This window comes from Ailuropoda melanoleuca, chromosome X (assembly GCF_002007445.2).
Source record: "Ailuropoda melanoleuca isolate Jingjing chromosome X, ASM200744v2, whole genome shotgun sequence".
Classification (NCBI taxonomy): Eukaryota; Metazoa; Chordata; class Mammalia; order Carnivora; family Ursidae; genus Ailuropoda; species Ailuropoda melanoleuca.
This window is the reverse complement of record NC_048238.1, coordinates 52,857,042-52,881,927: the sequence shown is the minus strand read 5'-3', so window position 1 is coordinate 52,881,927 and position 24,886 is coordinate 52,857,042. Positions and strand designations below refer to the sequence as shown.

The 24,886-nt window shown below is 40.0% G+C and overlaps 1 protein-coding gene across 2 annotated transcripts in view; it reads right to left on the bottom strand.

The window, feature by feature from the left end:
- Positions 1-23,228, bottom strand: part of OGT (O-linked N-acetylglucosamine (GlcNAc) transferase) — a 33,057-nt gene extending 9,829 nt beyond the window's left edge. Inside the window, exons 1-16 of one of the 2 annotated variants that reach the window (XM_002930577.4) lie at positions 22,959-23,228; positions 19,972-20,152; positions 18,887-19,130; positions 12,741-12,809; positions 9,338-9,454; positions 7,091-7,170; positions 6,339-6,534; positions 5,947-6,087; positions 5,253-5,353; positions 4,936-5,089; positions 4,739-4,840; positions 4,154-4,333; positions 3,306-3,464; positions 2,496-2,585; positions 679-804; positions 110-280 (exon numbers count right to left, since the gene is read on the bottom strand). In XM_002930577.4, the coding sequence (XP_002930623.1) occupies positions 110-280; positions 679-804; positions 2,496-2,585; positions 3,306-3,464; positions 4,154-4,333; positions 4,739-4,840; positions 4,936-5,089; positions 5,253-5,353; positions 5,947-6,087; positions 6,339-6,534; positions 7,091-7,170; positions 9,338-9,454; positions 12,741-12,809; positions 18,887-19,130; positions 19,972-20,152; positions 22,959-22,995 (2,148 nt within the window). In that variant the 5' untranslated portion in view covers positions 22,996-23,228. The remainder of the gene's footprint in view (positions 1-109; positions 281-678; positions 805-2,495; positions 2,586-3,305; positions 3,465-4,153; positions 4,334-4,738; positions 4,841-4,935; positions 5,090-5,252; positions 5,354-5,946; positions 6,088-6,338; positions 6,535-7,090; positions 7,171-9,337; positions 9,455-12,740; positions 12,810-18,886; positions 19,131-19,971; positions 20,153-22,958) is intronic. The other variant, XM_002930576.4, reaches the window with a different exon arrangement.
- Between the last annotated feature and the right edge of the window lie 1,658 nt (positions 23,229-24,886).

The following is a 24,886-nucleotide window of genomic DNA, read 5'->3' as shown; positions in this document are numbered from 1 at the left end:
CAAAAAAATTTTGAGACAGATCTTTTAGGATGCATAGGGACAATAGCAAGGAAATAAATGACTACAGTTCTTTCCGCAATATCCACATTGCACTGTTTTTTCTACCTACCTTCAAGTGAGGGAACATATTAGCATGATCACCAATAAAGAAAGTATGCGGCATATAAGCCAGTTTCTCGGAATATTGCTCAGCAACTTCAGCTGGTGAAGTTTCCTGATCAGTGATGATATAATCCATGAAAAGCGCACCACTGGTCCCCGGGTATCCTAGCCACATCGCCTAAAAGGAAAAAAAAAAAAAATCAGGCCAAAACCTAAAAATGTTCTTGAAGAGTTCAAAATTAGTTAAACAAGGAGGGTTGACTTTTTTTAGCCAAGAGGAGTGACATAGTATTTCAGACTAACCTTTTTAAGTGTTAAACGTATTTCCAATTTACAAGACCAAACAACTATTTGTACTGAACTATGAACTGAGTGTCTCTATACACATGTACCTGGGGCATTGTGTTCTACACTCAAAATTCTTTGTCCCTGTACATTTCAAGAACTACGCTTTTTCTTAAGTCGAGCAAGTCTGCCCTATTGTTTCAAATGCCAGGTAACGGGGGGAGGTGGCGAGGAATCACTGTCTTTTTAAGCTCAGTAAACATTGTGAGCAATTACTATTAATTCCTTTACCTGAATAGGAGCAGGCCTCAGAGCAAAGAGTTCATTTCGAGCACCCTTGGTATAACCATTCATATTTACAAGGATGTGTATACCATCCTGATGGATGCGATCAGCTGCTTTTCCATTGCAGGGAATCTATGGAATAAAAAAAAAATAAGAACTCACTGTGTATAATCTCAAACTAATTCAATTAGTTTTAATGGCATCAAATAGAATTTAGTCACAGGTGCAAAACATGATAAGAACACAAATTACATTAATGCAGCATACAAATATGGTTAAGTGCCATTCAAATGGGCCCAAAACATTACAGAAACAGAATATACAGGAAGGAGAGTTTACTTCTAGATTGAACGTATGAATAACAAGGCTTCGATAGAGGAGTTGGCATTTGAAATGGGCCTTCAAAGATAGTTAAGAGCTTGAAGCAGTTGGACAGAATGGAATCTCAATAGAGAATAGTACGAATAAAGAATCAGAGTAAAGTGCATGGTATATTTTAAAAATGGTGAATAGACCACTTCTATTTGGTACAAGGTATATATGAGGGCAAATGTTGGGTCAAAGTATTGGCAAACAAGACTGTGCTCAGACTTAGAAAGATTGTGAAGGCTGGGGCGCCTGGGTGGCTCAGTCAGTTAAGCATCTGACTCTTGATTTCGGCTCATGTCATGATCTCAGGGTCATGAGATCGAGCCCTGTGTCGGGCTCCACACTCAGCGCCGAGTTTGCTTGAGATTCTCTCTCTCTGCCTCTTCCCTACTCCACTCGAGCCCTCTCTAAAATAAATAAATAAAATATTTTTTTAAAAAAGGAAAGACTGGGGCGCCTGGGTGGCACAGTGGTTAAGCGTCTGCCTTTGGCTCAGGGCGTGATCCTGGCGTTATGGGATCGAGCCCCACATCAGGCTCTTCCGCTATAAGCCTGCTTCTTCCTCTCCCACTCGCCCTGCTTGTGTTCCCTCTCTCGCTGGCTGTCTCTATCTCTGTTGAATAAATAAATAAAATCTTTAAAAAATAAAAAAAAAATAAAAAAAAATAAAAAATAAATAAAAAAGGAAAGACTGTGAAGGCCACGCTGAAGAGTTTAGGCTCCAGTAAATAAGCAGTGGGTCCCTGAACATCGCAGAAGTGGAGGGCAGTATGCTTCTTGGTCACAAAGAGTCCAAACCCTACATCAAAAATGGCTATGTATACTCCCAAAGCAACAGCTATATGGCCAAAGATACTGGTTCATGCTATTTATTAAATGACAAGATCTCATAACCCTTCTGCTGGAACTTCAATGATTCATGTATCAATTACTAGATATACCATACACCGCATATCCCTTTTAGTCACCAAAGTGGCCCACAGAATCTATAAAGAAAAACCTCTAGACTCAGCAAATTAATTCCTCCACAGGTTTCAATCTTATTATAAAATTTATGCTCCTAGAAATAGCAATAGAGCAAGTACAGAAATAAAGATAACCAAAGGCAAAGGCCCACAAAAACAGATGAACCATAGGAACTAGTTGAACAGATGAACAGAGGAACTAGTTCCTCTATTTTCTTTAAATAACCTATTTATTCCTCTTCCAAGCCAGCATTTCCTAGAAGAGTTTTATCTCCAAGCACATACAGACCCCATTTCAATTTCATTTGCAACGTCAGCACAATCCACGCTGATTATAAATGTAAATGATCAAGGAAGTAAGACCAAAGTATTGCCCGTATGTAATGGCTGATGTTAAATACCTGTCATGAAAAACACAAGCTACACACCAATAGTTTCATTCACTATTTGTTCAAAATTAAAAGCTTGAAGTGTAGAAGTTTTGCCTACCTGAGAGAGATCAATGAAGTGATTGGCTTCTGCCATCACTTTCACTCTGAAGTTTGTGCCATCATCTGGGCTAAGGGCGTAACAGAACACCTGAAAGGCAGCACATGATATATTTAAAAACCTTGGCTCAACAAGATACGGAAGCAACCTCCTATGTGTCCATCAAGAGATGAATGGATAAAGAATATGCGGAGGGTGTGTGTACACACGTGCATACACTCAATGGAACCATAAAAAAGAACGAAATCTTGCCATTCACAACATGGGTGGACCTAGAGAATATTATGCTAAGTGAAATAAGTCAGAAAAAGACAAATACCATATGACTTCACTTATATGCAGAATTAAAAAACAAAACAAACACACAGAAACAGACTCCCAAGTACAGAGAACAAACTGGTGGTTGCCAGAAGGGAAGGGGTGAGGAGAATGGGTAAAACAGGTGAACGCAATTAAGATGTACAAACTTCCAGTTATAAAATAAGTCACGGGGATGAAAAGTACAGCACAGGGAATACAGTTAATAATATTTAATAACTTTGTATGGTAACACACAGTAACTACACTTACTGTGGTGAGCATTCTGTAATGAACAAAATTGTGAAATCACTATGTTGTACACCCGAAACTAATATGTCAACTGTATTTCAATTAAAAAATTAAAAGTAAATGGAAAACTAAGTAAAAACCTTGGCTCCAATCTTTCAAAAAGCACTGGGCTTAACACCGAATAGTGATGATAAAGCCAGAAATGTTTTTTTTTTTTTTTAAATAAAACAAATAGGGTCTCTAGGGAAATACTAGTCTTACCTCAAATTTATCAGGATTGTGCATGCCTGGAATAGACTGCATAAGGTGAGAAGTAGGATGATTCCCAAAGTCAGAACTCACGTATCCCACACGCAGTCGACCATCACTAAGCTTCAAGTCTTTTGGATGTTCATATGGTGGCTTATGAAGGACATTAATCTACCAATGGAAACCAATGCTTGTTAGTACAGTTGAATCTATACATAAATCTTCATCTAGGAAAACTGATTAAAAACAAAACAAACCTGTACTTCCCATCTGTTGGTAACGGTTTGCCCAGAATACTTCATTTAAGTCAAACAGCCAATTCGACACAATCTTAGCAGTTTATATAATATGCTTCATGCTCTGACCTGTTCCTGAGGCCTAAAAAGTAGCCTGAGCAAATCTAAAACTTGGAGAAAGTTCGAGGCAGTGTGGACAGAGCATGACAAACCCTACATTTTAGAAAATTCTGTAGGGAAGCATTTTTAAAACACAGAATTACATCTAGCACTCCAATCTATTCTGCTGAGCAAATTCCCACGTTTGATCAAGTAGTGCTCTAATTCTCAGAGTATAAAATACCACTTTTATTAAACATTATGGTTTTCAAACTATAGTCTGAAACTATGGTTTTCAAACACCATCCATCTACTGCTAGGATTCTACCTTGGAGGATGGAAGCGGTCATGATCGAGACAGACACAATGGAAAGGGCTTCTGGGGTGGCTGACAAAGTCTCCATTTCTCAACGTGGGTGGTGTTCACCTTATGGTAACTCAGTACACCACATACATATGATATGCATCATTTTCTATATCTGTATTTTACTCTGCAACAGGAAGATTAAAACAAAACAATCCCACCTTATCCAAGCAGAGGTTCCCATGCCTCTCAGCAATAGCCTTCCTGAAGCCATGAGAAAGAGGATATAGCATACTATGATGAGGATGCACAGAAGGCAACCTATTCTTCTCTAACTGGTCAGCCACGATACTGACCAACTTCTTCATTCGCTCATCATAGTCTGTCCAATCACAGACAATCTAGAGGAGGCAAAAAGAAGTCATTACCCAAGGGCACCTGGGTGGCTCAGTCGGTTGGGCGTCTGCCTTCGGCTCGGGTCGCGATCCTGGGGTCCTGGGATGGAGCCCCATGTTGGGCTCCCTGCTCAGTGGGACCCCTTCTTCTCCTTCTCCCTCTGCCAACACCCCCCTTGTGCTCTCTGGCTCTAGCTCTCTATCAAATAAGTAAACAAAGTCTTGCGGGGGGAGTTACTACCCAGAAAACCCTATCCCAAGATTTAACATTTTATGTGTCTTTGGCCTAATGTAACGTCAGATAACCCTTTAAAAAACACGGTCTCCAGCCAGGCTTGGATTAATGTGGCACAAAACAATTAAAAAACGATTGCAACACTGAAAGCCAATTACTGGCCCGTTATTCTTTACCTGCAGGCAATGAGCCAAGTTACAATAAGCATCAGGAAAATCAGGCTTCAGTTTCAGAGCAGTGCGGTAAGAAGCTATTGCTTCTGGAATATTCCCTGAATCCTGGAAGTAAGTAAAGCGGGATGGTTAAAAGTTTTCCTACAATGAAACATTAGGGGCTTAGATGCACATATTATAATAAACAGTAGTAGTAGCACCTTATGAATGGAAGCCAAATTGCTGTGGGCATCTGCAAATGCAGGGTTAATCTGAATGGCACGAGTGTAACACTGCAAGGCTCCCTGAACATCCTGCATCTCCTTCAGAGTGTTTCCCATGTTCGAGTAGGCATCGGCAAAGGTAGGACTAATTCTAAAAGAGAAAACAAAGATTTTCTTCATCTAGTACAAAAACCTTTACCTCCCTGTAATGTTAGTCTGTTGTTATTCAAAGCCATCTTAACACAAGCCAAATGTGACACAGGCCAAACATTTAAAAATGTAAAGGAAAAAAAATTAGACAGTGAGGATCTTACCGAATAGCCTCCTTATAATGCATCAGAGCTTCCTGAAGTTTTCCCTGCTGCTGCAGTACACTTGCTAAATTTGAATGAGCAGCAGCAAACTCTGGGAAGACCTACAGAGTCAAGATGACATCCGAGGTTTAAAAAAAAACTTCTAAACCAGCAGTAATAACTTACCACGGTAAGAACTTTGCTCAAGTATCTTTATATCCCTACATTGCTGTCTACCTTCTCCAAGTCTCCTCATTCTTCAAGTCGAGCGGCTCAAATTCTACCTCTTCATTTTATACCTCTCCTTGTTTCAAAACATGAGGAGGTAAGACCTCTCCTCATCCTAGCTTATGCCGATTACTCCAGCATCTCTCTCTTCTGCAATCTCTCTGTTGCTTAAACTTCTACCACACCCACCAACCACCATTACAGCCATCAGGCACTAAAATTATATACTTATGGGTAACCTCTCTTGAACTGTAACTCACTATTTAACTTTTCCGTGCAGATCTTATCTACCCATAAAATAATGAACTCAACATAGAGACTTTCTTGAATGCCACACAAGACTTCTCTCATACCTTAGATAATTACCGGTTCAATGAATGATTCAACCACTACTTTTACAAAACAGGTGGGTGACATGGCAAACTTTAACTGCCTTTCCTCTGTTATCACATTGAAAAAATATCCAGCCACACCACCCTGAACATACTTCCAATGCTTTACGATATAAGCGAACGGCCTCTTCAATGTTTCCCTGTTCTCGTTTGATATTGGCTAGGTTATTCAGAGAGTCTGCATGGGTGGGACACAGCCGGAGAGCTGTATTATAACAATCTTCTGCTTCGGCAACCTAGAAAACAAAACAAATTATTCAACACCTATACGGAGGAATCACAGAGCCACCACGGATGTTATTCTAACAACCGCTTAGTTAAGCCTAATGGCTGCTAATGTTCTAGAAAATAAGTTATTTTTGCTATTCTCTCAACCGAAATTCAAAATTAAAACATTTACCACTTCAATACTTAATAACAATAGGTACAAAAACAACTTTTTAAATCCTACCAGGTAACAAGAAATAGACTGAATAAACATCCTTACACTGCCCTTCTCTTTGAGTGCATTGGCTAGGTTGCAGTAAGCATCAGGGAAATGTGGTTGCAGTTCAATAGCTCGCCTGTAGGTGTCTATTGCCAGATCTATCAGGCCTTGCTCATAGTATACACAAGCCAGGTTGCCGTGCACCACTGCATGATTTGGACTCAAGCTTAGGGCACGAAGGTAAGCTGCCACAGCTCTGTAAATAAAAAACACACACACACACAATGCAACTAACTTTTAGTGGATGCTTTGTTACAATTCATTCAAGCTATACTATACCAAAGTATATCAATTATAATTAACTCATGCTATGCTAAACCTTACATCGAAATTCCATCTTAATAAAATATGTATTTTTACACTGAAAATTTTTCTATTTCCACGTAAGAAATCAGCTTTCCCCTAACAAAATAAAACAAAAGGTCAAAAGTCAGGATTTACTTAGTTTTCTGAATCAGATCAAAGGAATAATTTAGTCTTAAAAGATAACCATTTCAACAGCTTTACAATAAAAGAAATTTCAATTAAATTCCCAGTGAGAAGGCTAATGGCTTGGAGGAAAGCCAACAATGAAAAGTCAGGCAACAATGCCTCTAAATAAAACGTAACACAGCGGACATGACGAGGGAAAAGCAACATACTAGAAAAGGAAAATATATTTCAATGGACCACTGTCATAATTTTAGTCCAAAGTCTCAAGTGCCAATACAACAAACATTCAAGAAAATGTATTGAATAGAACATTCTCTCACCTGTCAAATATCCGTGCCTCTTTCAAGACATTTCCTAAATTGATATAAGCATCCAGAAAATTGGGGTCAAGGGTGACAGCCTAAAAATTACAAGACAGCTACTTAGAGCCAAGTTAGGATATCAGATTCATTTGCCAATTACAATTTTTTATTCTGAGATAATTTTAGGCCTCCAATTACATATTCTAGTATAGTTAAATCTTACTTCTTTCATTGGAAAAAAAAAACCCAGATAGGGGTGCCTGGCTGGCTCAGTTGGAGGAGCGTGCAACTCCATCTCGGGGTTGTGGGTTTGAGCTCCACACGGGGTGTAGATATTACTAAACAAATAAACTTTCAAAAAATCCGTTATTTTAGTACCCACTCATTATTCACAAACCTCAATGTTATCAAAATAACTTGTGTAATGTGAGAGCAAAATGTGTCCTGAAGGGAAAAACTTTAAAACTGGGTTTGCTCCAACTTTACTGAGCTAAATACTTATAATGGTTGGCCCTATTTATTCAAGATTAATAAGCCTAACTCTTCCAGAGGTGCCTGGCTGGCTCAGTCTGTGGAACATGTGACTTTTGATCTCAGGACCGTGGGTTTGAGCCCTATGTTGGGTGTAGAGATTACTTAAAAATAAAACCTTAAAGGGGCGCCTGGGTGGCTTAGTCAGTTAAGTGTCCAACTCTTGATTTCAGCTTAGATCATGATCTCAGGGTTGTGAGATCGAGCCCCATGTCGGGCTCTGTGCTGGGCTTGGAGCCTGCTTAGATTCTCTCCCTCTCCGTCTGCCTCTCCCCACCCCACTTCAAAAAAAATTAAATAAAAAATAAATAAAATCTTAAAAAAAAGAAAAAGCCTAACTCTTCTAAAAGATAATGGCAGGAAGAAGCAGTAGGCTCTAATTGAAAAAGGAAATACATATCTCATAAATAAGAACTACATACTCAGTAAGACTTTGGTAAGATATGCAATTAGAGCTATACACTCAGTAAGATACATTACTTCAAGGAGACACTAACCATTAAATGGTTTCATCCAAATAAATCTGAAGTTGTCTTAAAATATGGCCAGATATACCCAGAGCAGGGATTCTCAACCCTGGCCATAACATTAAGAATTCACCTCCTAAAGCGTGCCTGGGCTCTCTCACGTACCAGTTAAATTAGACCCTCTGAAGATGAGACCAGGAATTCCTATCTTTTATAAGCTCCTCACGTGCAATCAAGGTAGAGAACCACCGAGCAAGAGGTAGGTACTCCTATAGTGTAATAAATGCAAACTTTTAACTGAAATACTGAAAAGGTAAAGGTAATGAGTAATTGTGAACATATTAAAGAGTCATAAAAAACACTTCCTCCTCACTTTTCTTTACTTCTATCACAAAGTACATAGTGTCTGCTTGTGTCTTTTTTGCCACTGATAAACACCTAAATCCATTAATGGTGATACCCCGATTCTATCGTTCCTTTTTCATCTCCTAGCTGGAACACTGATATGAACAGAGGTCCAGTTCATACAGGAGAAGGAAGACAAATGCTTTATTCTTCCCACTTTAACCAGTTTTCAAAATGAATTGCTCCTTATCTTCCAAAGGTAACAAATGAATTTCTTCTTAGTATATTTATAAACTCATGGATTTAAACACATTTGACAAGTTTCAATATATCTCAGTTAACACTCCTGCTGATGTTCAAGTCCCATCTTTAGCCAGCATGAGCCTCTTCCAGTTGCCTTTTGAGTCCTTTTGACATAATTAAAGTAATATATCAAAGCTTCCTTGCTTTCTGGTATGATAGGGCACTCCAGATTAATTTTGTACATTTCCTACCCCAATCTGGAATCAGCCTCTTGACCAAGAAACCCTGCTTCTTTACTTTAAAGTTGCCCATCTTAAAAAAGGATTTTTAATTTCTGAAGTACATTTTCAATGCAAAACTGGAAACCGCCCAGGGGGTGGGGGTGGTGGGGCACCTGGCTGGCTAAGTCGATGGAGCCACGTGTGACTCTTGATCTTGGGGTCATGAGTGAGCTCAAGCCCTGCCGTTAGGTGTAGATTACTTTAAAAAATAAAATCTTTAGAAACAAACAAAACTGGAAACTGCCCTATCATATACCATCCAGCAAATGCTGTAATACTGTCAGAGAAACAAAGATTAAATGACTGATGAAGTAAAGGCCCATTATTTGGTTCTAAGTAAAAACACCCTGCACACATAAAGCACTTCACAAGTACCAATTATTAATTTAATGACTAACCTTCTCAAAGTGATGAATTGCAAGCCAAATCTCTCCTTGTGCATTGAAAACACAGCCAAGATTACTCCAAGCTACTGCAAAGTTCGGTTGCGTCTCAATTGCTTTCAAATAACATGCCTTAGGAGGGGTTAATGAAAGAAGATGGGAGGGGAAGGAGGTAAAGGGAAAAGGGAAAATTTGTAAAGGGGAAAAAAAAAAGATTGGGGGGGGGAAGAAGGTGATATCATTATTTCTTCTCTGACCAGCCAAAAGTGACCCTGCAGCATAGGCTCGCTTGCGCCAAAACTAATGCGCTGCCACAGCTGGCTGCTCCTGCGCCTGCGCCACCAGAACCCAAGTGCAAACCACCATGTTCAGTTCTGCCAATCAATAACCAACCCTTTAAACTGGGACTTATCTGGGAAAGTCAGCTGCCCTAGACACTGCGCTGGACTTCTCTTATCCGAACACCTAAGGGCTTTTGCTGTGTTTTCAAGTCAGATCTAGAGGGTGCCACTCAAAGCCAAGTTTTCCCACCCCACCACGCCCTCACCAGTTTCCCAAAGCATGTTCCTACAAAATGTTAATAGAGAGCGCTGGGAAAAAAAGGATTTCATGATCAAATAAATTAGGAAACCAGAAAACATGTTTCTTTGTTACAGAACTTCCCTAAGCCTTTATCAGTTTATACGGGACTCCCTCAACTTAGTTGACCACGGAACTCTTTTTTTCACCGGACATTTCGGCAGAATACTATGAAACACATTTTGGGAAATGCTGCTCTAAACAACAGTGTTCCTCACTAACATCTAAACTATGCTACTGAGGAGAAGAATGTTTTTCTACCACGTCAGGTATGAGAAAGCCAGGCTATCCACCCTCGCAATGCCCCTGACTCCCAAGGGGGGACCGAAGCTGAAACCTCGTATGACAGGATTGCACCTAGGTTGAGGTCCCTGTAATGCGAGCGCAAACATCGCTTGCGCAACCTAACAGCATCGCACTGCGCAATCGCTGCGAACTGCTGCGCTACATAGAACACCCCTAGACGCAGCAAACGGCCAACCAGATCCATTAATCTACTAGACAGGCCCATAGAGAATATTTGTTTAATGAGATTAGTTGGACTCTAGGTATGTTAAAACCCAATTTTATCCAAAAAGGCTACACAATAGGACTGAGGGAGCCAGTCAATCAGATTACTCATCTAGTCAACCGTTCACAGGGGCTCATTTGCACGCATTGCGCATTAACGCTGCGCAGCCTTTGCGCTACTGCAGGGTCACAGCGCATCATCAGAAGAGCAGAATGCTGCAATCCAAACAAAGAAGAAAAAAGGAAAAAAATGAACAACAAGAAGAGTTAGAAGCTTTTACTAGTAAATTATCTCTAATAATTTTAATATCAATTAACTTTTACTTATCTTTGACAGAATTGTGGCTATAGTATAAAACATTCTCTTACATAACTTGCTTGTAAATAAAATTATTTTAAGCTGTTTCTGAAGCCACAAGACAGAAGATTCAGGCATGGAGGCAAATTGTTTTGCTGTGGCAGTTACAAACCCGTTACCATATTTCTCATCATGTGACTTTTCGGTGCGTTCCTTGCTGGAAGAGGAGGAGGTGTGTGTCTGCCCTAGATCCAGGCCTCGAGCTCCCTTCAGCGAGGCACCTTACGCATGGAATAGGAGGTTTCACCCACCTGAAACCTTCTAAATACAATATCAATGGTGAAAAACCAAAAACAAGAGAGAAAATAAAAACAAGATCATTAGTAAAAGTTCAACAAAGCAATTGAAATTCTTTGGATGTCTATTACATATGGGAATGAGGACAGTCTCAAGTCTGTAACATGGGAAACATGCAGAAGGGAGAGGGTTAATCAGGGCTATTGCATACAGCAGGGATTTTTGCTGGAAGAAAGGCTCTTCGTTTTCTACAAAGACAACTTAATTTTGCTTCCATCTACTAGGAATATGCTGGCTTGAATTTTCAAATGCACTGATTACAAAAGAAATACATTGCATTTCACTCAAGAGTATGTTCTTGTTCACTAAGTTCTCACAAAAAACAGAATAAACATTTTTCAAACTAGGTGTCTCCAGAGCTCTGAAATAAAGAAGTCAGCAACCTAAGGCAGGCGCAATGTCTCAGCCTAAACCGATCTCTAAAGCTGCAGTGAAGTGCAATTCATGTTAGCTGTCCGCTTGGTGGGGTGACAATTAATAGGAGCTTATCAAATATTTGTTCTATAAATTACCAATTAGATTTATCAGCTAAGATTGAAATCCATTACAATTCATTAGCTGGAAACCTACATAAAGGTTAATCCAAAGTGTCAGCAGAATTTATGAGCTATGCACTTAAAACTAGTGCCTTTTAACATTAGATGGTGCTGAAAAGCCTTCTCCCTCCCTGGATGAAGCAGTCAAACAGACAGCTACGCTGCGCATACACTCCACGCATTAGCATGCGCGTGGGGCTCAGAGCAACAGGTGGGAGTTTCAGAAGCATTCTGGTTTCTCCCCACTCCTCACCCCTGCAGCGCGGTTGCGTAAGGTGGCTTGTAACAAGACAATTTCATTTGTAAATTTAATTTACAATTATACCAAAAGCTTTAATAACCCAACCTGGTGTTCAAATTCATTATTTGGAAACACAGAATGCTAAAAGCCACCTTTCCACTTTGGCAAGTTTTCTTTCGATCAGTCCATTTCCCAAACAAACCAGCTTTGTCCTTTTTTTTTTTTTTTTTTAAAGGAGGTAGGGCGGGGAGGAATAAAAGAAGAAAGTAAGGAAGAAAAGAAGGTAGACAACTAGGGTTGGAAAAGAGGAAAAAGGAACTTAGGGGAGGAAGTGGGGACAAGGGGCAGGATGTTCCAATTATTAATTTGCAATCATTTTAACAGCCTTTCTTCCACTGTAAAAAGGGTAAGGAAGATGAAGGGAGGAAGGTTAAATAAGAATTTTAAATGCCAGTATTACAGGGTAACATTTGGATGAAATTCTTCTCCACTTACAAGCCACAAAGGACTTAGAAGAGCAGCATTTTCAATGGCACCTGCATCATATAGGAGTCTTGAGCCAAATCACAGGCGCTCTGCTTGTCACCAGCAGGCAAGCCTCAGATTTGAAGGAATGTTACTTATTCCCACATAAGATCATGACGGAGCCCCTTGTTATAAAGATGATCTAGCTCAGCAGAAAGGCTCCAAAATGTTCAGGTTCTTGCTTTACCCCCAGATTTAGAACAGATATGCCAAAGCCTGGCCCTGCTCTAGTCTGAGGTGATTCATGCCGTCAGTTTTCCTCAGTTTCATAGGACTGTTTTTTGGAGATAGCTCAATGAAGAGTTGAAGACTTGGCAAAAAGTACAAGTTTTCATAACACTGATGTTTAAATGTGTTCTATCAAACACCTACCTTGGCTTCTTCCAAGCGACCCAGGGCTTTGAGCAGGTTCCCCAGGTCACTGCGAACACAGTACAAATCCTAGAAACCGAGAGATACTCCTTAATTACACTGTCAACCAAAAATACCTTGAAATTACTTTTAGGCATCTAGCTCGCTGTCCTTTTACTCTGCCAACTAAAGATACTGCCTGATAAATTAAAGTACAGAATCACAAGTCCACATCCTCAATTCCAAATTCCAGAAAGTTCCAAAAATTTATCTGATGATTAAAGCTGACCAGAACTAGAACGAAGCTATTTACAGAATTTACTGATCCCACTTAGTGTGAATACTCATCCTGCTGCTGCAGAAACATTTGTTTTACTAGAAGGTGCTGCTCCAGACTCACCTCAGAGTTTTATACATGGTATTACCATCTTTCTAAAATCCTAAAAATTCTGAATTTTGAAATGCATTTGATCCCACCAGTTCAAAACACTATGGGCCTTGAACTAGAAGATATTATGCTAAGCAAAATAAATCAATCAGAGAAAGACAATTATCCTATGATCTGACTCATATGTGGAATTTAAGAAACAAAATAGAGGATCATAGGGGAAGAGAGGGAAAAATAAAGCAAGACGAAATCAGAGCGGGACACAAACCATAAGAGACTCTTAAACATAGGAAACTGAGGGTTGCTGGAAGGGAAGGGGTGGGGGGATGGAGTAACTGGGTGATGGATATTAAGGAGGGCACGTGATGTGATGAGCACTGGGTATTATGTAAGACTGATGAATCACTGAACTCCATCTCTGAATCTACTAATACATTATATGTTAATTAATTGAATTTAAATTTTTAAAAATGGGGGAAAAAAGACTATAGGCCTTACTATAGCTTCTCCTCTCCCTAAATGTCAGTTGCCTTAAAAAAAAAAGCACCAAATATTTGTTCAACTATTTTGTTCAAAGGTTATGATGAATCACTCCAGTATCAAGAGCCAAAAATTTCCCATAGTGAAAAAAAGTATTTAGCTGTGACTGGCTACCAGCAAACCTACCCTTAGGCTGTCAGGCATGTTTAGAAACCTTGACTTCATTTCAGTATTAGACAGAAGGATTACCATCCAACCAAAGCTTCAATCCGGGCACCTGCCACTAGATTACTCATTAGTATTAAGTGCCATTAGAACTGAGTGGGTGAATAATGAAAAGCAGTTGACTCTGCTTTTTATTAGCAGCTCAATTGTGCTGTTAGTCATCTGACTCACCAGTCCGTTCATCAGTATGAAAGACTCGTCAGAACAGTGAGCTTAAAATTTTTATTTGTCCTTGTTTGCCTTTGTCATTCAAATCTATCAGTCAACAAGCATAGACAATGGCAACAGCGAGTAAGCTTATCATTCCAAAATGTTCCACGGGGAAAAGAGCCTTATTAAGTCCCAGTAAGGGAAATTTTGCCAATTGTGCCAAAGTATCATCATATATATTATTCTATGCACAGCTGTATTATGGTTTCCAGAATCAGGTGGTTAATTTTACTGATAAACAGCTTTTGTGATTATACAGTATCATCCATCAGGTGAACCAAAAGTCAGCCACCAAAGAACACCCTGATTTATGATTGACCATACTGGGTCAGTTCCATGATCTACCTATCTGTCCTGTCCATCGAGCAATGACTGGTGTTTTGGGAGAGAATGACGGGTCTCCCATGGCCTCAAGTACAAAAGGCTAATACTAATCCTCAAAAAAAGAAAAAAAAAACATAGGTATCATTAATCTTATTACAGATTTATCCTCCTCTAATGAATCTAAGCATTTTTAACCCTATTTATACTCAGAAGTAATGATTCTATAATCCTGCTACCTTCTTTGTATAATTTTTCTTCCTAAACTTTAAGGGTTACCCTTTGGATTGTTCACTTAATGGTTGGCCAAAACCGATCTGTTCATACAAGCTCTTCTATAACTGATTATTGCAGTTATTTATCTTCGGACTTTTATCAATTCCTATGCCTTTTCTGAGCCATAGTAATCAAAATCTTTGCAAAAATTCTCCAACAGTGACCCTAATGGACTATATTATTTTAGCCAACTGTTGCATACTTTTACCCTCTAATTTCTGTAACTCTTGGATGGATGCCATCCAAGTGCTGACAGTGCCTACCTATATTTAGTAATATCATCTTGATCCATTACAGCATACTAAATCAAGTTAACACAATGCCCACAGTTAAAAACAGATTATCTTCAAGATCACTAGAAGATAATCAACAAGACAGTTTTAGAAAAAGGTAAAACATTTCATATTAAGTATAATACTGAAATCCAATTCTCCCATTTGGGAACCTAAACATTTATGCACGAACAGCAGATTTCTAGGAAATTCAAGGATACCACTATTCTCCCAAAAGTTCAAAACCTAAGACTGCTTCAAAATGAGTAAGAATTTCCTATATAACCACCCCTCCTAAAATAGCATTTATTTCCTGCCTTTCTTCCTAGAGCCCCCACCCCTACCCACATCTATATACACACATACACACGAAGTAAAATCAGGTTGATAAAAACCTACAGTAGTTCTCAAATGCCTCTCAATTTAAATTTAAACTCCTCAGCCTCTATTCTTTCTAAATCTTCAAATTGACTCTCCTCTACTACACTCACTTCTTGTTACTACTTGACTCTCCACTTCAGCCAAGGAAGTCTACTTACTATTTACCTTCCTACAGAATGCTTAGGTTATAAGCACCCACTCAAGAAAATCTTCTGATTAATACTCTCTAACAATAATCATCCAAGGAACTTAACGCCCTTTTTCTCTTTACAGGTCGGGTCCTATCTCATATTATAATCCTCAACTTTTTCTCCCCAGCACATCACCCCAATTCCTGATAAAGCACTGCACACACAATAAGCAAATATTTAAATGTGATATTTGCACAGCAAACATAATAAAAAGCATAGAGAAATAGAAATACATGGTTTTCTACAGCTTAGCTCACAACAGTTAACAAATAACGTGACAGGAGCATGTGATGGTCAGGATGCCAGTAGCTCTCAGCATTATGCATCCACAATCAAAGCCAAAGCAACGTTTCAATAACCAACAGAGCTCCTTAGAGCAACTCGGAGTTATGGCCATTTTACAAAGGACAATTTTATACGTAATTCATAAAAGGGACTGCTGGGCATGAGGCAACTCTAATGACCCATCATGTAGATTACCAGCTGCAATAGCACCTTCAAATACAATGGACTAAAATTTCAGTGAAATTATTACATCACCCAACATTACAGAAGACAGTTCAGAACATAAAAATAGGAAACAGCTTTAGGTCTTAAAATTTCTATAATCAAGTCACAGAATAACTTCTAACATTAACTGGAAAGGATAAACACTGCTGAAACCAGACTACCAAGAACACTACCATAATATTTTAACTTTTCACTGCTGCAAAACCAAAATAACCTGATTTTAACTATTTTTCATAGGATGCCAACTACATCTATGATTCAGGACAATGCACTGCTAACAAGAGCACAACTTAGGAACAGACTCAAGACTGTCAGTATTGAACTGACAAAGGCATCTGGCAGTAAGCTGAAATCCAGTTAAGACTACATATCCTGAAATAAAAGATTATTGGTACAGTATAAAATTTAAGGTGAAATCAAAGCAGTCTGCACAATCCTTTTTTCACTCTTACTGGTGAAGGCACAGAAATAAAGCAGCACCTTCCACTCGTAGAAACAGAACCAGACAGGAACGCACAGCGGTACAATGCCTCTAAGGGGGTAGTCCCACGATGTATTTTAGGGCTGTTTTTACTTCTTTGGTAGGGTACAATGACAAGCTTTCTATTAACAGGTTAGATATTGAAAAACATGGTTTTGTCTCCCATTTTTGTTTTCCCTTCTTTTTTTTTTTTAAGATTTTATTTATTTAACAGAGAGAGAGACAGCCAGCGAGAGAGGGAACACAAGCAGGGGGAGTGGGAGAGAAGAAGCAGGCTCACAGCAGAGGAGCCTGACGTGGGGCTCGATCCCATAACGCCGGGATCACACCCTGAGCGGAAGGCAGACGCTTAACCGCTGTGCCACCCAGGCGCCCCCTCCTTTAGTTTTTCTACTCCTACAGTTTGGTATAAGGTCAGCAGCAATGACTGCCCAGCTACACATGTAAACAATTGAAAACCTGAGCCAAGGGGATCAGAGTTCAAGATGGAGCCATAGCTATATAAAAGGGTACAAGTGAGTTTATACTGAATCAACAAGACAAGGGTGGAACCAACCCTTAATTAATAAAGGGTAAGAACTTACTGTGACAACCAAGTGCACAAGTGAACTCTGAACCCTGGCTCTTAAGAACAGGGTCCAAGCCCCAGTGGCAGTACATACAGGGTTCCCCCCATAATTTTTTGTGGTAAGTAGCTAGATAATACTGCAATAAAAATCACAAAAAGCCACTCAAATCTACATATTATGTATCCTTTCAGAGATACTCAATGCATATAAGAAATTAGTTTCACTGGCTACCTCCAAGAAGAGTAGCTGGGAGACCTTCCACTGTATCCATGCAAAAAGCAATGAACAACAAAAAAAAATAATACTCTTAAAATTAACTGGAAAAATAATCATTAACAGATGTCATGATAAAAAGTGATTTCAAATCTTTTGCACAAACTACTAAATTAAGCTGCAGTTTCCGAACCTGTAAAATAGGGATTAAGGGACAATATATGATAATGGTTTTCAAACTGTACTCAAAGGCTGCCTTGAGGAATGGGTGTCCTCTGGGCACTTAATCCCTTCTTTAATCTTTTATTTCTTCTCTCTTCTTTCTCTCTACTTTCAAGATATTCAAGCTCAAAAGAAAGAACAAAGAAAAAAACAAAGAAACAAAGAAAAACAAACAAAAAAAAGAGACCAAAAAAAAACCAGACTCTTAAATACAAAGAACAAAGTGGTAGTTGCTGGGGGGGGGGAGGCGGGGAATAGGTGAAAGGGATTAAGATATACTTATTGTGACGAGCATTGAGTAATGTATAGAACTGCTGAGTCACTATATTGTACACCTGAAACTAAAAACACTAAGTTAATTATATTTGAATTTTTAAAGTTACCAAGAAGAAAAAAAATGATATTCAGGCTCAGGTCTCCATTACTAGCTGTGTGATCCCAAGAAAGTTACATGACCCCTGACTTTTTTTAATTGGTAAAACTGGCAATAGTATCATCAACTTCAAAGGGTCATTGTAAGCATGAAGTAAGACCAACATCTGAAACAACTGGCACAGTATCTGAGCACATAGCAGATTTTCAATAAATGGGAGCTAACATAATTACTTATTAACCACTTCCAGACCTGTTGCAAAACTAAATGTTGACCACTTAGCGTGGTTATGTACTCTTCGTTGTTTCTGGAGACCTACACTCCTTCTATCATTACCTCTTAAGTTTATATCTATCTTCTTTCCCTAACTACATGAAAAGCTCTGAGGGCCAGTCTTACTTTTTTTTTTTTTATGAATCTTTCAGAGACCCTAACACAATATGAACTTAATGTTTGCCAGCTGGGCCTCACTTGTTCGCCAGAAAACACTCGCAATTTAGACGAAAAAAATGTAAAAACCAATCAAAAACCTGGTTTGGATACTCAACTCTACCACTTTTAATTATGTTGAATGAAAAGAAAAAAGAATAAGCTACTGAGGAACAAATTTCGCAGCCTAGTTTTCATGTCACTGATCCACATAGTGGCATCTTGTTATAACTATTTCCTATTACAGATTAAGGCCTTTTATCCACTACTCCTTGAAAATCAATTAACTGTTACAAATACCTCTCAGAATATGTCCAAATTTAATCAAAACAACCCAAAGAAACAATGTCATATCTTCTGCACTTTTACAGGCACTATAAAAATAGATGTAGAACTTCTTGCAATAAGGGTACTTCTTATGCTTTTTAATGTAACTTGCTAGATAAAACGAATTTTTTAAAACATAATGCAGACCCGGTCCAAGCAACTTCACCATTTTAAGTCAACAAACGTTTCTAAACTCTTAGCTTTATTTCATGCAAAAACCTATTTAATGTCTGAAGTAGCAGGCTGTTTCTTTCTGGGCTTTTGTAAAGGAAAATAACAACCATTAAAATGTTACTCACAGGATTGTACTGAAGAGCAGAGACGTAAGCTTGTACTGCCCCTTCCATGTCACCTGCTGCTACCAATGCGGCTGCCAGGTTAATATAACCATCGATGAAATCTGGTTTGAGACGCAATGCATGCCGGTAATGCTCAATTGCTTCCTGCAACTGCCCTCTTTCCTTGTACACATTCCCCAAGTTCGAATAGGCTTCTGCCAGAAGGGGGTTCTGTTTAATTGCCAGAGTGCTAAAGTGAGCAGATCTGGAAGAAGCGGAAAGTATTGATACATGGGTATGCATGATACAGATAGAAGGAACGGCCCATACGCAACTCAGTTTCTGAAGCTCCTGTGCTATTATTGCTTATTGTGTAACAATATGTTATCTTTTAACTACTATACATGGTAGGAAAATTTTTGGAAATCAAAGTTTCCCAAAAGTAGAGGTATCCCAGATTTCAAATTGGAATCCTTTTTGAAGTCTTCTTACCAAACTGCCACACTGTAAGACATGAACACTAAGAACATGAATGAAAATGCTACATGCAGGACCCTCACTTTCCATTTGTTGACATGTCATGACACTCATCTTTAAATGTCTAAATAAGCCAGAATGCAATTTATTAAAAGATAAGAACACAGATTCTTCCCTTTTAATTCAACTGATTAGCTAAAAGTAGCGTAACGATTTGTGCATTTGCAACTTGAACCACATATGCACCTCCTACCACAGCAATATACACCATCATTTCTGAGCATTTCCATCCCTCAAATTGACACATCTTACAAAGGTGAGACAGGATGCTCAGATGGAATAAATTATTCTTAGTATACCTGAACAAAGTTAAGAAGGCAGATGTAGGCGGAAAAACCTAGAAAAGGTCCTTCCTTAGTCATACTGATAATATAAACACCACCACAAAAGAAAGGAGAAAAACTGGCAGCTGGGCATGTCCCAAGTGGGCAAAAGAGCAGATGTGCGTTGGTGGCTTAGTTGAAACACAGTACTGGAAAAATTTTAAGTTCAAATATTTAAGTATCATTTTTTTTTATGCTCAGCACCCAGAGGCAGCAATCAGCAGCAGGTACCCCCACAACTCCTACCTGTCCAGCCTTCGACACTGGAAGTGTATAGATGAAAGTAATAAAAGCACACCAGTATTGTCTGGCTCTTGTCTCCAGAGCTGCATGCAGTGTCTCTCAGCTGCCTCAAAATCTCCTGCCTGATATTCTCGATGTGCCAACTCAGCTAACCCTTGGAAGGAAAGCATACGTTTCGTTGGTTCTGGAGAATCATCAAAACATTTGAGGGAAGGAGGGGGGGAAAACAAAAAGTTAGAAATGCAAACAAAAAAATGTAAAAATATGGTATATTAAACTCAAAGATGAAAACGCTTGAAACTATGTAAAGCACTAGAGTGTTCTGCATGGTTATTTATACCTCCAAGTTAACATCAGGTGCAGAATTGGCATTTTTATAATTCACCATTAACTTTTCTTTCCCAGACTAGATACATTTACTTCCAAATAAGATCACATTTTATGAAAAAAATACTTTGTACTTTTAAATCATAAATGAGAGGTAGCATTTAAAGCGTCACCAAACATTATTCCCTATACCTTAGTTAACATACAGAAACAAAATATACAACGTGATTTGCAAGGTCACAAAGATTTAATGTCAGAATAACCTACTGGAAACGTAATACACTGTCTCATGTTTCAGGTTGGATTTGTGGGGGGTGGAATGCTGGTAACAATCTCTTCATCTGAGTGGGAGCACCAGATGTGTTTTTGACTCTTGATGTATTTGTAGATTTCTCAACTTAGTTTTTTATTAAGGGATACACTAGAAACCAGCATAGGAGGGGGGGAAACCCTAAAAGTCAAGGTGCTATTTTTAAAACAGCTGATAAACAAGATGTATTAGTCTCTCAGGAGCCAAAATATTTAAAGGGGTCATCAACCGTTTTAAGTAAAGACCCAAGATTATATTGCTCCTCTATTATCCCAAATTCACAATGGAGACCAAATTAGCTAAATCCCACCCACCACGCGGGTTTAAGACTAGCATTTTCCAAGAGCTCTGACACCGACTAAAGGATTAAGATATTGCAAACAACCCTATATAAGCAGTTACCTACAACTGCAATGATTTTTAGGAAGAATGGGGAAATGCTCAAATATAAGACCATTCGATAAAGTGGGACAGAATGAATAACCAATGAAAGCACTTGGATCTGCGTTAAGTGACTTAATTCTGATACATAAAGATAATGGGTATAGCTAAAGCCCAGAGATGGGAAGAAAAACCACCATAGACTGCCTAAGCCTCAACTGTAAACACTTACTTACACAATAATTATATTACTAGGAATTTGATCATAGCACTTTCATTAGGAGACTGGAATGGGAAAACATGCACAAATTACTTAAATTCTACCAAGGTCACAGTGACAAGCTCAAATTTGAGCCTTGCTCCCCAACCCTGAGAGCTGGTAAGTGATCTGAATACTCAGGAAAGCAAAGTAAATTTCCTGACAGAATGTAAAGCTGACTACTACACAAGAGCAGAGACTTGCCTCCAAATCTGGGTGAGGTGGTATCTCAAGCAAAACTACTAAATTAATTACATTTTAGACAAGTCTCTGAACTTCCCAGCTCCTCATTTTAACACGCTATCAACTTTTCAAAGCCCCTTATGTGCTCATATTAGCACTTGAAATGACAACTTCCTCAAACCAATTAACACACAGAAAAGGGCTAGCTAGCACTGAAGCTTACATCTTTAAGAATCCCTGGAAGGGGAACACTAATTATTAAATCCCACTACCCACAATCTCACGGATTAAGATGCAACAGAAGATTCGCCTATTACTTCCTGCGCAATGTCCAAAAATAATAAAACCCTTGACACATCTCAACAGAGAAACAACAACAAAATAACCTCGTGGGAAACCTTAGAACCACATCCCAGTTCCCCCCCTTCCGCCCCAAATAGCCTCAATATGGAAAGGCAGCTGAAGGACACTCCTATAATTTGGTTCTCTTATTTTTAGTACCGAATGCTCTCGAACTGAATTGTCTAAAAGGGCAACCGCCTTGCACTTGTGCAGCTACACTCCAGTTGCTTTACAAACTCTTCAAGCACGGATGAAAACTTAAAAAAATACACACCCTATGAATAAAGAGATACTAAGCTAAAGAATGGGGATGGAAGACCCAGAGGCGGCGGCGGAGGAATACAGGGAGAAAGTAACACAAAGCAGGAATTCGGCGGGCAGGGTGGTCAACGCCAAAGCACCAGCACCAGGGTGGTTTCTCCCCAAGGATAGGAAGTGGACCGCAGGGCTGGCAACTTCGCGAAGGAAAGGGTGTGGTTCCCCGCGGGAGGGGAGGGAAGACGGGATGGGAAATCCAGGCTGGGGGCAGCCGGTGAATTGGGCAATGGCAAAAGCAACCCCTGGAAATTTCCAATCTAAACCGGGGTCGCTCGACCGAAGCAACACCAAAAAGGCGCTGCCCAGCGGGGTGCTGTTCAGTAGCCCCTATTCTCGAGGTTACTTACAGCACACCAAGGAGCTTTTGCTCGTCCTCGGGTGATGCAAAGTGAGGACATGATTACATCGGAATGGCACCCCCGCCCTAGGCTGACAGAGAAGAACCAAATCTGGCTAAAGGGGAAAGGGCTGGAGGGAGGTCGGGAGGGGGGACAGGAGGGGGCGATGGGCTGAATTCAGCGGGCTTAAACGGCTGCGAAGGAGAGTGAAAGGGCAGGGATTCCAATGCAGTCCATTCCGAGACATTCTAAGAGCGCACGTGTGGTAGAGGCGTCCCGAGAGAGTAGGAAGCCAGAAAATTGATGGGATTAAAAAAGCAAAAATGGAAGCAGAAAGCAAGCAAGAAAAGAGGAAATGTTCGAGGAGCGGACGACAGCGGAAAACCCGAGCAGATGCCGGCAGACGACGAAAAGCTCAGCAATGCCACTGATGTAATGGGGATGGCTAGGGGGAAGGAAGGGAGTGATGAGAGGTAGAGGACGGCGCGAGACCCCGACGGGGCGTCTGCCAAGGTGGAACGGACACCGGTACCTGTGCTGTCGGCCACGTTGCCCACGGAAGACGCCATCTGGAGCTTCTTGAGGGAGAACGAGAGGAGGATAATTGACCCGCTGACGCCACTACTGGCAAGAATGTTTCTAGAGGTAGTAGTAAGAGGGCGGCAGCCGTACCAGTGTTTTGGCAGGCTTAAGCGGCGGCAGCAGTTACAGGCTTCGAACCTTAGGAACTCTGGTTGGCCATTTACCTCTCACGGTCTTGAAATGGCGGCGACGGCTCCTCGGCCGAAACAACACGGGCCGGAACTACTTTCTGTTACAATCAAGTACCGGCGCGGAAGTAGCGCGGTAAGCAACGCTACTGAGAAAATGACTATAATTAAAGTCGCTAGCTCTTCTGTAACCTTCCGCCCAGGGCCCATTGCGACAAACACGACTGTGTCGAGAGCGCATGCGAGCAACCCTGTCAACCCTACTCGCGCTTAGGGCACTGGCTGGGGCAGGAGCGGCCAAGTTTTTCAATAGCGAAGCGGAGGGTTAAAAGGAAACCCGCCTATATGACGGATACGTTTTTGTCGGAGTTGTACGGGTCTATTACCTAGCCGGTAATGGAAATTTTTAGTACCAATGTCAGAGGCGTCTAAAAAATTCCATCAACTTTATTCCTGCAAAAATTGATAGTTAACAAGGTTGATGGATCAATCTGAGCGAGTGAATTTAAATGTTTAGACTTCAAAGACTGAGCTGTTCTTCAAAACGATGGCGGCGAAGGTTATAATTTGAACGAGTCTCGAATCTGATTCTACCCACTGATTTAAGCACTTTTGATGAAAAACACTGATACTCTCACCGGGCCAAATGAACCCGAACATCTCAGATCGTAGCCATATAGTCTGAAATTTCAAAATCGTTTTGGTGTACCTCATAGTTCTGCCCACCGTCTTAGGGCAAATTCTTCTTAACTCAGGGGCATGCCGAGACTTTGCATTCCAAAGGCAACCATAAAAATGTTAAAGATGATTCGTATTCGTCAAAATCCTTGACTCTCTTTTGAGTTGTAACTTCGCTTCCCCCAGATAGCTTTGCAGATCCTAACAATCGATGATTCCATTTAGCTCAAGGCAGTTCAACAATGACAGATGAATTCACTTGCCATCTACCTAAAACCACACGTCCAGATTGAGTCTGAATTGCCTCCACTTCCCTGAACGAATCAACTCCTGGTCGTCCTGTAGTTTCAAGTCCATTGTTCAGATATTTTATAACATTGGTATTAATTTATATCTCCTTGCAGAAAGGATTTAAGGTACCTTGCCACATCAGCAAGAAATTTTTATAAGCCCATGGAGGCAACAAGTTGGATCCCTCAGAGCCTTTTCATTTCAAAGACATCCTTGACCTAAGAAAACAGGTCAGTGAATATCTTCAAAACGTTTCTACTACCTTGTCATTTGAGTACATTAAAACAAAACAAAACAAAAACCCTAAGCCCTCGAGTTGCGCTTCAATTTCTTCAGGACAGTTCAGAAATTGTTGATTACGGATAATGAAAACGGAGAAAAATTTATGTTGATAATTTCTTCCATCACATCCGATGATTAATAGTCACATGCAATGAAAAAGACAAAGTTTACTCCACAGACTCTCTCTGGAAATTGGGTACCAACCTCTTCTCTCAGATTGATTTAAGTGGGAAAACCTTTTCTCCCCCTTCTCATTACAGGTGCCCCATCTGTGGCAAATAAACTCAGCTTTTCAGCTTTTGGAACAGACTTCTCAGATTCCACTGGCAGATGTTTAGGCCTCACTGAGTAGTGGGTACTAGCTAATTAAGTAAAACTCTTTTTGTTGTTCAGTGTCAGGTCATGTTCCTGTCAGGCAGGCTACTGGGCATATCCATACTTGTGGTCTAAGTTTCCATATCCCAAGAGAGAGAAGAGTCAGAGGGTATTATGATACCTA